The 14,413-nt window shown below is 44.7% G+C and overlaps 1 protein-coding gene across 3 annotated transcripts in view; it reads left to right on the forward strand.

Annotated features, from left to right (window-relative positions):
* LOC143923518 (NACHT, LRR and PYD domains-containing protein 1a allele 5-like) overlaps positions 1 to 14,413 on the forward strand; it is a 182,523-nt gene that overhangs the window by 133,017 nt on the left and 35,093 nt on the right. For all 3 annotated transcript variants that reach the window (XM_077447239.1, XM_077447238.1, XM_077447237.1), the window contains exons 7-8: positions 4,120 to 4,252; positions 10,980 to 11,042. In XM_077447239.1, coding sequence (XP_077303365.1) covers positions 4,120 to 4,252; positions 10,980 to 11,042 — 196 coding nt within the window. The remainder of the gene's footprint in view (positions 1 to 4,119; positions 4,253 to 10,979; positions 11,043 to 14,413) is intronic.

Raw genomic sequence — 14,413 nt, forward strand, 5'->3', positions numbered from 1 at the left:
ACCGACTCCTGAATTCCTTTATCCTCAATCCAATATCTAGAGATCCTCCACAACCTCTCCCCAGGGGTCCAAGAGACACCTTGAGAAGTAAGGGGCATGGTCTGAGATTCCCCTAGACAAAATATCAACATTCGTGACCTTCTTAAGTATAGAGTGTGATGCATATATCATATCAATACGGGATAGGGTTTTAAATGTGATGGAGTGACAAGTGAATTGCTTGGCAGAAGGGTTGGAGTGACGCCATACATCTGTCAGGGTGAAAGTAGTAGCCCAATCTGCCAAGCCAGGCACCCAACGAGACATAGAGTGAAGTCTGTCTGTGTCTGAGGCAGGGGTCAGGTTAAATTCACCCATTACCAAAACATCCTCCATCCCATAGTCAATCACCAGTTGCATAATTGTGTACAGTAGGGCCGGGGCAACTGGGGGAGGGAGGTACAGCCCCACCAGGACACATGGATTGTTGGCAGTTAGTGCATGGAGAATAATATACCTGCCCCCGGGGTCTATTCTAATATCCAAGAGCTGAAAAGGCAGCTGCTTTTGTATCAGGATGCTGACTCCCCTGGAGTAAGTGAAGTACGCTGCATGGTAGTGAGAACCCACCCAGGCCATTTTAAGGCTCAGGTTTCAAGAACCCAGGAGGTGAGTGTCCTGTAGTATACAGATGTGTGGGGAGTATTTCCTGACATAGTTGAACACCAAGGATCTCTTGTGGGCAGAATTAAGACCTTGCACATTCCATGAGATTACAGATATCTGGACCACCCAAGGCAAGACTGCAGTTGCTCAATTAACCTGCCCAAAGGCAACCAATGTCTGGGAGGCGTGCATGTATTTCCCAAGAGACAGGAATTTAGTATTGCCTGTGCTCCAGCAGAAAAATTAAAAGGAAGAAACAGGGTTAAACACAGAGGTTGAGGTTGCTGAGGGAGCAGACAGAGAACCCAAGAGATGCTGCTATATTGTCCTAACCGGGTCATGTAATTCACCTGGACTTGCCAGGGGCTTCAAAATTACAGGTGAAAACTAACAGAGGTATGATGAGCTAGCGGTCAAGATCAAACATAGAAACAGACTTGGCTACTAGTGAAAGCGATAGCAGCCGATGCCATGATAGCAAGTGGGGACAGTCTCCCATTACCAAAGTGAGTTCAAAGTCAGGTAGCAGCCTGTCAGTGGAACACCTCCGTTCAATGAATAAGTGACATATAGAAGTCCAACAGGTAACATGGGGAAGCTTTATCCATATTGCAGGCTGCCAGCCTGCGGCCAGTAGTAATCTGTTGAAGGAATAGGTCAACCAAGATTCAGTATAGTACTGCTGATTAAATATGCATGTATTGACATCTTAGTCAGTTTAGACCAAGGGCCATGGCCTCTAAAGGAGCAATCAGAATAACAGCTCCACAGGACTTCACAGTTTCCAGCCAATTTGAAGCCTCCCTTGGGGAGGTGAAAAAACTTACCATTTCCCCATCAATCACCCGTAGCTTTGCCGGGAAGAGCACACTATATTTGATCACCTTCTTGCGGAGGCCTGCTTTAACGGCATCAAATGAGCGTCTGAGCTTTTGAGTCTCAGTGGAGAAGTCTGGGAACAGCATCAGGTGGCTGTTCCTGTATGTCAGCTCCCCTGTCGCTCTGGAAGCTCTAAGCAGCTTGTCCTGGTCTCTAAAGTTCAGGAGACGCATGATAAAAGCGCAGGGAGGAGAGCCTTGAGGGCTAGGTTGTGGTGGTAGTCTGTGGGCTCTCTCCACCGTGAAGTAAGGGCACAGGTGAGCTGCCGGGAGCAGGGAGCGGAGCAGCTCCTTTGCAAATACAGTGGGGTTCTTACCCTTGATGCCTTCCGCTAGTCCCACGATACAGATATTGTTCCAGCGGCACCTGTTCTCGGAGTCCTCGGTGCGGTGCTCCAACAATTTCATCTTGGATTGCAGCGTGCGGATTGCTCCGGCGTTGTCTCCTACAGTGTCTTCTACCAATCCCACCAGGTTCTCCGCCGTGGTCAGCCTGGAGCGGATTTTATCTAGGTCCTGCCTGATGAGGCCCACATCCATCTGCACCTCTTTGATCTTGGTTGTCAGGGCCGCCTGGCATGATGTAACAGCCATCTGGCATGTGGCGATTTCTGCCATACCTGGGGCAGAAGCAGCAGGCCCCTCCTGTGTGTCTGTTTGCGATGCCATGTTAGCACGAGGCATCTGCCCATTAGGCATCCAGCTGGCGGGGCTGATCTCCAGCGGTATTTTTTGGGGGGGGATTTAAGGTTTTTTTCCCCCTTTACCTTGGCCGGTCGAGAAGGCATTCACTGCTGTTTCGGCCAGCATACGGGTCTGGTGACCCAGTTAGAAGGGTAGCAGGGTTGATGGAGCAGCAGAGCTCTGAGATGCACCTCTGCTCATGCTGCCATCTTGGACACGCCCCCCATGTCACTTTCTTGGGGCTTCATAGTGTCTCCAAAGCCTCCATAGACATCTATGACAATGCTTGCTAATAGCACCTATAGCTTTTGAGGGGCTTTTATTCAGCGTTCGCTTCGCTTTGATTTGGAGGTATTGCAGGTATGAGATGCTCCCTGATTTGGAGGTATTGCATGTATGAGATATCCCAGGATGCACTGGAAGTGAATCAGAAAGATGTCACCAGCAGTCATTTCTGGTTCATGTTTATATATTCTGGGAGTGTCTGGTGCATACGTCACATCTGGGGTGCAGTATGGAGCAGCAAGGAAACTGAGTGGGGTCCGAACTGGAGTAAAGCAACTAACAGATGGTACACTTGGTGCGCAACATGGGAACACTATAGCGGAAGGTGAGCGGGGACCGGAGAGAGAGGACTGAGCAGCAGAGGATCAGCAAAGCTGGGGGACTAGAGCAGGAGAAACTACCAATGTCACATGTGGTGCATAGCATGGGAACAATATAGTGGGAGGTGAGCAAGAACTAGAAAAAAAGGAGAATCAATAAACCAGAGGATCAACAGAGCTGGGGGGTTACTACTGAGCGTGGGGATCAGTAAAGCTGAGGGTTACTATTGAGTGGGGGATCAGCAGAGCTGGGGTACTACTGAGCATAGGATCAGCAGAGCTGGGGAGATTACTATTGAGTGGGGGATCAGCAGAGCTGGGGGTTTCTATTGAGCAGAGGATCAGCAGAGCTGGGGGTTACTACTGAGCGGGGGGTTCAGCAGAGCCGGGCATTACTACTGAGTGGGGGATCAGCAGAGCTGGGGATTACTATTGAGTGGAGGATCAGCAGAGCTGGGGATTACTACTGAGTGGGGGATCAGCAGAGCTGGGGGTTACTATTGAGTGGAGGATCAGCAAAGCTCAGGGTTACTACTGAACGGGGGTTCAGCATAGCTGGGGGTTACTACTGAGTGGGGGATCAGCAGAGCTGGGGGTTACTATTGAGCAGAGGATCAGCAGAGCTGGGGGTTACTAGTGAGTGGGGGATCAGCAAAGCTGGGGGTACATCTGAGCAGAGGATCTGCTGAACAAGGGTATTAATAAGCTGGAGATCTGCTGAAAGAGGGTACTAATGAGCTGGGGATCTATTGAGCAGGGGTACTACTGAGCCGAGGTTCTACTGGGCCCCTTCAAAACAAATAGAAAATCAACACACACATAGGGCATTTGCCAAGCCTCATTCAAGTTTCAAAAAAGCATCACAGAAGCGTCACAAATCATCAAAAAAGCATGTTTAAGTGGTAGGCGCTTTAATGTGTGTTAAAGAAGCAAGTGTAAATGAGCCCTAACAGAGACCTAGGACTACTGAACAAACTACACTGTAATTTTTGTATTGCTTTACTCGCCAAATGTGGTGGCCATTTTTTATTGTTAATCGCATTCTCACATCAGAAAATACATTTTAAAATAATTGGGAAATGCATGTTGGTTACTTCACAAATGCTTCCAATCTTACAAATGGTTTTGGTGGGGAAAATGTGGCAAATAGCCGACCAAACCAATAAAATGTTGCTTTGTAAATATGTCTTCTGGAGTAAATCCACTTGGACTTCAAACAGCGGAATTTCTACTTGTAAAGAATGTATAATATTATTGAACACAATAAGTTGTGTTGCAGGTAAATGTTTCATTTCTTTGTCTTTCAGACTCTGAAGATAAACACCACTTACCCACCAGTGGGGAATTTGCCTTACACTGAAATCACCTTTAGGCAGAATGAAATTACTCTACAGGTTTTAGACCAAAATGATACAGTGTGGGAAGCCTGGATGTCAAAAGGTAAATGTGTGCAATATGTTACAAGGGAATTCCCTTTGATCTCAACAGCATCGATCTCTGAATCGATGAGGATTCAGGACGAGGATCAAGCATGTCACATGACTGGTCATAAGACACCAGAAAAAGGGAAGTATACTAAAAAAAAAACACTATTGGGCTTTACCCACCTGCCAACCACTCACAGTAATTATATTGCCATCTGGCGGGAGGTACAGGCACAGTCACATGCATGTACACCAGCTGTGCGCCGCTCCTATGAACCACTGTGTCCTCCGGACACAACGGAATATTGTTACTGGTTACTGGTTATCATGTGATCACTATGATTGGTCATAGTGATCACATCATTATTATGTAAACAAAACAGTCATGAATGGTTTCCATTTGTGACTGCTGGCTTAGTGTTGTGAAGCTGTCATAGGTTCACAGCTATCACATGGTACCTGATTACCTGTACCATATGATTAGCTGTAGCCAGTCACAGCATGTCAACAGTAACTAAGCTGTCATGAATGTTAACCCATTCATGACAGCTAAAACTATTGCTTATAACAGCGAACTTCACTGTTAAAAGCAATAACAGTGTAAAAAAAAAAATCCTTGATCACCCCCACAGAGTAGTGCAGTGTATACTGAATTACTCTGATAGCAGGATGTAAAAGAAAAAAAAATGTTAAAGAAAAACATTTAGAAAATGATTATTATTATTTTTTTTTCCATACCATTACGTCAGAATTTTTGTTTCGTTATTTCGGATTTGTTTAAATTTGGTACTATTGTAATAAAAAAACGAAAATTAGTCCGAATTTCAATTCGGAAGGAAACGAACCGCAAATGTCTACTTCTAGCATTGAAGTGATGAAAGTTGTAAAATTTAATGTGGCACTGACCCTCCGAAGGAGCTGCTGGTTTTATTGGGCTTACTGTTACCTTCTTGACCTCGTCTCTGTCTAGGGGTTTCCCGTGGTGGATGGCCCAAATAAATGTAGAAACTGACACTGAATCTTCTTTTGTGATTTTTATTTGAAATAGGAACAAGATCTCTCAGTTTAGGGTAGAGGGTTAGGAGAAAGTTCAGGTATTTTGGACTGTCAAAAATGGAAAGTCTCTTATAGAAGAAATCCAGAGAATAACCGTTTCACAGCTGGATTTTCACAACCCCCGGATAGACCTCCTCTCACTAGGCCTAGCAGCTGGTAGGATGTTAAGTAAAGTAAAGTTTCTGCCACAGACTTGAGTGTAGAATACTTGAGAAAAAGTCTCTGCCACAGACTTAAATGTAACTGAGGACGTAGACAAATTTATAGAGCTATCATACGGTACCAGTACCTCTCAGCCGGTGTGGCGATACCGTATGAGTGTGGATCCATGAAGTGTCCTTCAACTGAGCCTCCAGGCTCCTTCAGAGAAACCAGCCTTGTGCATGGCTTCCTCCTGAAGAGTCCTCCGCTGGGGCTTCTCCAGTTGCTGGGCCTCTCCTTAGATGAGACGGCACCGGACCACCCTTGAAACACCAGGCCTCGACATTCATTCAGGCTTGTTCCTGCAGTTACTTTGCCTTGGGCTAGTCAGCCCTGAGACTTGGAAATGCATGGAACCGCACTCCAGGCCAGGAGGGCCACGGGGGCTGGTCAGGAGGACCAGAACCAAACAGACAGAAAATCCTCTGGCACAGAACCCCGTAACATGGGATGTCAGCACCTTAAATACCACCTCCCAGAGTGTACAGCAGGAGAACACTCCCACTGGGCTGGTTCTGAGAAAACATGGCATTCAGTACACCCAGCTAAACTGCGTTCTACCACTTGCCGGCGCTGACAGCGACACCTTGCAGGGAGAACCCAGTGCAACCCAGCTGGATTGTTACTGAAACCATAATTTAGTAAAATTAGTCCCAAAACCCAACTGTGGTTTCAGGAATATTAATTTTGAAAAACATATAGTGCATGCTCGTCAGGAGGCAGTGCTACATGAAAAATGTATGGAATGTACACAGTGGGTGACCTCAGAATATTCTGTGTACGATAAGATGAGAACTCAGACAGGTAAACATATATATTCTGAAAGCTGAAAAAATTGATTTGTCTGAGGGTTGCCATACACATTAGAATCTAACCTACAATCTGTAAACAATTAGCTTTAGATATACCAAAACTACCATATTTATCGGCGTATAACGTGCACATTCGTTTTAAGAGGGAAGTTTCAGGAAAAAACGTAAATTTTAAATAAGGAACTTTAAGCAAAATAAGGGTCAGTGCCCATCTGCAGCCTCACCATTGCCATCAATGCAGCCTGACAGATGCCCATCTGCAGCCCAGAGGGGACAGGGAGGGGGTTAGGACGAGCGCCGACAGATTACATACAGTGAGAATCTCTTATGATAGACAGAACAGTGGTCCAATGGCGGTCCAGGAGATGGTACTTCCTATTACAGAAGCCGCCAAGTAAACAGGAGATTCTCACTGCATGTAATCTGACGGCGCTCGTCCCTCCCCCCTCCCTGTCCCCTCCGAAGCAGCTAAAATTGAAGTATTGGTGTATAAAACACGCACACTATTTGCACCCGATTTTCATGGTGAAAAAGTGAGTGTTATATGCCAATAAATACAGTATGTCATTTTGGGAATCTATCTAATCTATTAAATTAATCTGTAATCAATCAGGGAGGCCCTTGCACTACATACTGTAGTTGTTGGTAGATCTAAAGCAGACAATCAGACTGTAATGTGTATGATGACCTTTAGGGCTTGTTTACACGTTTTTTGACTTTAACACACAGTAAAGCACCTACCGCCTTAACATGTTTTATAATCTGTTTTTGATGCTTTAATGAGACTTGGTAAAGGTCCTGTGTGTGTTCACTTTTTATTTGTTTTAAAGTGGCCCAGTAGAACTCAGCACATCCCCAGCTCATTAGTTCTCTGATCCTCGGCTCAGTAGTAACCCCCAGCTCTGCTGATCCTCGGCTCAGTGGTAACCCCCAGCTCTGCTGATCCTCGGCTCAGTGGTAACCCCCAGCTCTGCTAATCCTCGGATCAGTGTTAACCCCCAGCTCTGCTGATCCTCGACTCAATTGTAACCCCCATCTCTGTTAATCCTTGGCTCAGTAGTAACCCCCAGCTTTGCTGATCCTCGGCTCAGTAGTAACTCCCAGCTCTGCTGATCCCCCACTCAGTAGTAACCCCCAGCTCTGCTGATCCTTAGCTCAGCAGTAACCCAGCTTCACTGATCCTCTGCTCAGTTGTAACCCCCAGCTCTGCTGATCCTTAGCTCAGCAGTAACCCAGCTTCACTGATCCTCTGCTCAGTAATAACCCCCAGCTCTGCTGATCCTCTGCTCAGTAGTAACCCCCAGCTCTGCTTCACCTCTGCACAGTAGTAACCCCCAGCTCTGCTGATCCTCTGCTCAGTAGTAACCCCCAGCTCTGCTGATCCTCTTGTTTTCTGGTCCTCCTCTCTTTACAATCCTCGATTTACCTTTATTAATCCCATGCTGCACACCATGTGTGACATCTGCTAATTTCTGAGAGGCGCTTTGATTGGCAATTCAGAGCACTTTAACCACTTGCCTACCGGGCACTAACACCCCCTTCCTGCCCAGGCCATTTTTCAGCTTTCAGCGCTGTTGCAATTTGAATGACAATTATGCGGTCGTGCTACACTATACCCAAACAAATTTTTTATCATTTTCTTCACACAAATAGAACTTTATTTTGGTGGTATTTAACCACTTGCTTACTGGGCACTTAAACACCCTTCCTGCCCAGACCAATTTTCAGCTTTCGGCGCTCTCACAATTTAAATGACAATTAATCAGTCATGCAACACTGTACCCAAATGAATTTTTTGTCCTTTTTTTCCCACAAATAGAGCTTTCTTTTGGTGGTATTTGATCACCTCTGGGGTTTTTATTTTTTGCGCTATAAATGAAAAAAGACCAAAAATTTTGAAAAAAAACGCATATTTCTTTGTTTCTGTGACAGAATTATGCAAATTATTAATTTTTCTTCATAAATTTTGGCCACAATTTATACTGCTACATATCTTTGGTAAAAATAACCCAAATTAGTGGATATTATTTGGTCTTTGTGAAAGTTAGAGAGTCTACAAGCTGTGGTGCGAATCGCACAAAATTTATCACATCTGATGTACTGGTGGCCTATCTCGCTTCTTGTGACCCGAACAAGTCAGGAAAGTACAAATACCCCCCAAATGACCCCTTTTTGGAAAGTAGACATTCCAAGGCATTTAGTAAGAGGCATAGTGAGCTTTTTGATGTTGTCATTTTTTTCCCACAATTCTTTGCAAAATTAAGATTTTTCATTTTTTGTTCTCCACAAAATTGTCATTGTAGTAGGTTATTTCTCTCACATGGCATGTGTATACCACAAATGACACCCCCCAAAAAATTCTGCTACTCCACCTGAGTATTACAATACCACATGTGTGGGACTTTTTCACAGCCTGGCCACATAGAGAGGCCCAACATGCAGGTAGCGCCATCATGTGTTCTAGGAGCATAAATTACACATCTAACTTGTTGACTATTTATTACACTTTTGAAGCACCAGGACAATGACACGTGACACTGATGACAGATGGCACTGATACGTGGCAATGATGACACTTATACGTGGCACTGATGACACGTGGCACTGATGACAGATGGCACTAATATGTGGCACTGATGACAGATGGCACTAATATGTGGCACTGATGACATGTGGCACTAATACGTGGCACTGAAGACACGTGGCACTAATACGTGGCACTGATGACAGATAGCACTAATACGTGGCACTAATTTGTGCTACCGATGACAGATGGCACTAATACATGGCACGGATGACGCGTGACACTGATGACAGATGGCACTGATAAGTGGCATTGATGACACGTGACACTGACAACAGATGGCACGTGACACTGACAGGTGGCACTGATGACAAATGGCACTGATACGTGGCACTGATGACAGATGGCACTAATACGTGGCACTGATGACAGATGGCACTATGTGGCACTGATGACACGTGGCACTGATGACAGATGGCACTTATACGTGGCACTGATGACAGATGGCACTGGGGACAAATGGCACTGGGGGCAGGTGGCACTGGGGTGGATGGCACTGCTAGGGGAGGATGGATGGCACTGCTGGGGGAGGATGGATGGCACTGCTGGGGGAGGATGGCACTTTTTTTTTTACTTTTTTTTTTTTTAGCAAAGCAGAACGGCTGCCGCTGCAGCCGTTCATCTCTCCCCTCTCACACTCTGTGTGAGGAGGGAGAGCGGCGCTGAGAGATGATCTCATATGTTTACATATGAGATCATCTCCCATTGGACACGCCGATCGCGATGTAAACGGCCGCTGTGATTGGCCGTTTACAGCGATCTGTGTTTGCCTGTCCCCGGGGGACACGGCGAACACAGAACTTCCGCGATGCGCGCCCGCGGCGGCGCGCATTGCGGAAGTAAACATTAGGACGTCCAGGGACGGCCACCCGGACGAACGCGCCTGCTCTACGGCCGTCATTCGGCTATAGGGCGGGCGCGAGGTGGTTAATCACTGGTGTTTTGTTTTTGTTTTGTTTTTCCAAAAAAAGGCCAAAAATTTAGAAAAAAAAGTTAACTTTTTTCTGTCAGTAAATTTTGTAACAATGTAATTTTTCGCCTTCACTGATGTGCGCTGATGAGGCGGCAACGACGGGCACTGATAGGCTGAACTGGTGGGCATTGATGAGGTGGCACTTATGGGCACTGATGAGACAGCACTTATGGGCACTGAGGTGGCACTGATGAGGAGGCACTAATATGCCGCACTTATGGGCATTGATAGGTGGCACTGGTGAGCACTGATAGGCTTCACTGATGGGCACTGTTACAGTAGGTGGCACCGATGGGCTCTAATAGGCGAGACTGGTGGGAAATGATCGGCGGCAGTGGCGGGCACTGATAGGCGACACTGGTGGGCATTGATAGGTACTGATGGGCATTAATGGACAGCAGTGATGGGAATTGATGGGCAGCACTGATAGGCAGCCCTGATTGCCAGCACTGACTGGCATGGCTAATGGGTACTGATTGTTGGCACTTGTGGCAAGGGGTGGGCACTGTATGCTGGCATTGGTTGGCACTGTATTGTCACACTATATTTCTTTATTGTAATCAGGGCACTGATGATCAGTGCCCTGATTACATCCCTAGATGTCCCCCTGTGAGATGCCGCTGATTGGCTCTCCTCGCCACACACTGTCAGTGAGGAGAGCCGATTACTGGTATCTCCGTGTTTACATGTGACCGGCTGTGATTGGACACAGCCTATCACATGGTTAAAGAGCCGCGAACATGGATCTTTACACAGATCAGGGTTGCGCCGTGTGCTAGCAACGCGGCGTGGCCACGATCGCCATGCTGCGCTCCCCAACGGCAAAGGCAAGAGTGGTCGTTCTGGGACGCCATCATATGACGGCATCCCAGAACAAGAGCCGCACCACCCTGCCATCATTTGACGGTGGGCGGGCGGCAACCAGTTAATCTAGCATGTCCAATGGCATATATTGAAGCAAGTGTAAAGGAGCCCTTAGGAAGATTGTGCAATCAGATTGTAACGTGTGTGGGCACTATGAGTCCTGGTCTGGCCATATACTTTCAGTTTTGAAAAATAAAATCAGTCTATGTTCACTAACTACAAACTACTACTACTACTACATTTTGTTTTCCAGCTGATATAGAAGATCTTATCGACGAAAGACATAAAAGAGTACAAAATAAATCATCCAATAAAAGTAAGTTTATATCTAATTATGTATAATGATTAGATCATTAGGAATCTACTCTACCACCAGATCTTTCCATGCCCTGCTACACCCACCTTCAAATGGTTAAAATGTATGCCCAGCCAAAACTTTTAGGTTGTTTTTTTTTTAACATTATTTTAAGTTTCCCATAGTGGCACTTCATTCATGCCACTGCACTACAGCATGGTGCATTGCTCTGTGGTGCGATCCAGTGTGGTGTGGAAAATTGCAGACATGCTTGTGATGTGATCGGGGCACATAGAAAGCAATTGTTTTCTATGTGTCATATTGGTGACCTGCAATTATTCAGTGCATAAAAATGTACATAGTGCAAATGAGTCCTTATGCTTAGTTTGGACACTAGATGGCGATAATTATAAAAAAATAAAAAATACTTAGTGCTATCTAGTGACCAAATGTGGTATGTTCCATTTTAAATCAAAAACATTCAATCAGCAGAGAAAATAACCTCACAACATTTGCTTTTTTTTGTGCAGTTTGCACAGACTGAATGTACATGCACGTTCACTGGGTGAACTACTATGTAATTTTTTTTTTCTAAATAGACCCCTTAGTATTCAATACTACACAGTTCATTGTGCCCACTCTTGCCTCACCGCCTTTCTTCTCAAGCACTACTCGCAAAAAAAAGTCTAGGGGTAAGTAAGGTTTTTGTATAGCCATGGCCAAAATGTACCTATAAACCTCCCGTCACCAACCTAGATCATGTCCCAGAATTATATTTTCTTTTATATTGTTCATTTAGATAAAAAAAAAAATCTACTGCTATACAAGGAATGAAAGTGCTCAAACCTCCCCCACCTCAATCCAATTAGGACAGGACACTAGTGCTCCCACAAACTGTACAACAATCTAATTAATAGATAAATGCAGACACATAGTCACTGACCCTCAAGGCTAGAAATCTAAACATGCACAAATGGAAGGAGTGCCAGACCATAGGACAGAAAAAGTCTAAATTCATTTATTAGCTTTTACTAAAAAAAAAGCCAACACATTTCAGGGGTCTCTCTTCTTCAGGGCTACAACAAAAACACAATATAATGTGAAGGTGACTAATAAAATCATGAGTCTAACAATCAGAACATCATGGATAACATACATATACAGTTGTACTCATAAGTTTAAATACCCTGGCAGAAGTTATGATTTCTTGGCCATTTTTTGGAGAATATGAATGATAATACAAAAACATTTCTTTCACTCATGGTTAGTGTTTGGCTGAAGACATTTATTATCAATCAACTGTGTTTACTCTTTTTAAATCATAATCACAACAGAAACTACCTAAATGGGGGTTTGAATGGCTATTAAAGGTAACCATCCTCATCTGTGATCTGTTTGCTTGTAATTAGTGTGTGTGTATAAAAGGTCAATGAGTTTCTGGACTCCTGACAGACCCTTGCATCCAGTGCTGCACTGACGTTTCTGGATTCTGAGTTATAGGCAAAGCAAAAGAATTGGCAAAGCAAAGGATCTGCTGGAAAAGGTAGTTGAACTGTATAAAACAGGAAGGGATATAAAATGATATCCAAGGAATTGGGAAGGCCAATCAGCAGTGTTACAACTCTACTCAAGAAGTGGAAAATGAGGGGTTCTGTTGAAACCAAACCGCAGTCAGGTAGACCAACTAAAATTTCATCCACAACTGCCAGGAAAATTGTTCGGGATGCAAAGAAAAATCCACAAATAACTTCAGGTGAAGTAAAGGACTCTCTGAAAACATGTGATGTGGCTGTTTCAAAATGCACAATAAGGAGGCACTTAAAGAAAGATGGGCTGCATGGTCAAGTCACCACAGAAAGCCATTACTACGCAAAGTATCCCGCTTACAATACGCCAAACAGCATGCCTATGATGAAAGGTACACCATTCGTAATGTGAAACACGGAGGTGGATCGCTGATGTTTTGGGGGTGTGTGAGCTACAAAGGCACAGGAAATTTGGTCAAAATTGTTGGCGAGATGAATGCAGTATGTTATAAAAAAAATACTGGAGGAACATTTGCATTCATCAGTCAGGAAGCTGCGGATGGGACGTACTTGGACATTCCAACATGACAATGCTCCAAAACACAAGGCCAAGTCAACCTGTCATTGGCTACAGCAGAATAAATGGGAAGATTCTAGAGTGGCCATCTCAGTCTCCTGACCTCAATATCATTGAGCAACTCTGGGGTGATCTCAAATGTGCATTTCATGCAAGACAGCCCAAGAATTTACAGGAACTCAAGGCTTTTTCTTCCACCCGAACTCTACCGCCCAAGTTGGCTGACTACGAGTACTTGAGAGGGGTCTGTCCCCTGCCAACCCTCTGGGGATTGGTCAAGGCCCCCAGAACACTCTAGCTAGGAGGAGGTCTATCCTGGAAATATGTAGAATCGGTTTTCGAAAAGTCTCTAAAAGTGAAAACCATAAAAATAGGATTTTTATTTACAGCTTAAGTGTAAAATCCTTTTCTTGAGAGTACATCACGTGACACAGGAGCTTCATTACATAGTGGGTTATATAGGCACCTCTGGTGATTGGACACTGGTTAACCCCCAATTAAGGAGAATTCCTACCCTATATAACCTCTCCCATATGGGAGGCACCTTAGTTTTGTAGCAAAGCAATAAGAAACCACGTAAAACCCAAGAAGGGCGGGAGCTCTGTGTCCCGTGATGTACTCTCAAGAAAAGGATTTTACAGGTAAGCTGTATATAATAATCCTATTTTCTTGATCATACATCACGGGACACAGGAGCTTCATTACATAGTGGGATGTCCCAAAGCAATGCTCAGTTTGAGGGGAGGGAGACACAGATCAGAATTATAGGTTCACAACATACCTGTCCCTTTGAATGCTATGAGTTGTGTATAGGATACTGTGAAGAAAAAAATAAAAGTAAAAGCACAAACAAAAATATAACCAAACATTAAACTTAACTTGCAGTGGTAAACATTTCAATGTATACTGCAACATTAGAATGGGGAATTAGTTCAAAGGTCAGCTGTTCCAAAGATTTAGTATCGCACGGCACGGCGGGCAAGCTGATAGATCGGTTTCCTATAGATAGGATTGTATTTTGATCGAATCTAGTCAATGAAAGCTAATGCCATTGTGGCGTAAGTTTCTCCGGATTCTTCTTAGCTCCGATAGGTGGAGTTGGTTCGGGGATTATACCCCATGCGTGAAGTAACTTAATGCCTTGTTCCACAGAAGTGATTGTATGGTAGGTGTCGTTCTTCTGTATCAGTAGTTTAGATGGTTGTTTCCAACGGTATTCAATTTTATGATTACGCAGAGCTTTTGTAATCGTGGAAAGTTGTCTTCTCATATCTAGAGTATGTTTAGAC

This window comes from Lithobates pipiens, unplaced genomic scaffold, assembly GCF_037356315.1.
Source record: "Lithobates pipiens isolate NorthernLeopardFrog02 unplaced genomic scaffold, aLitPip1_a1.2 Scaffold_22, whole genome shotgun sequence".
Taxonomy (NCBI): domain Eukaryota; kingdom Metazoa; phylum Chordata; class Amphibia; order Anura; family Ranidae; genus Lithobates; species Lithobates pipiens.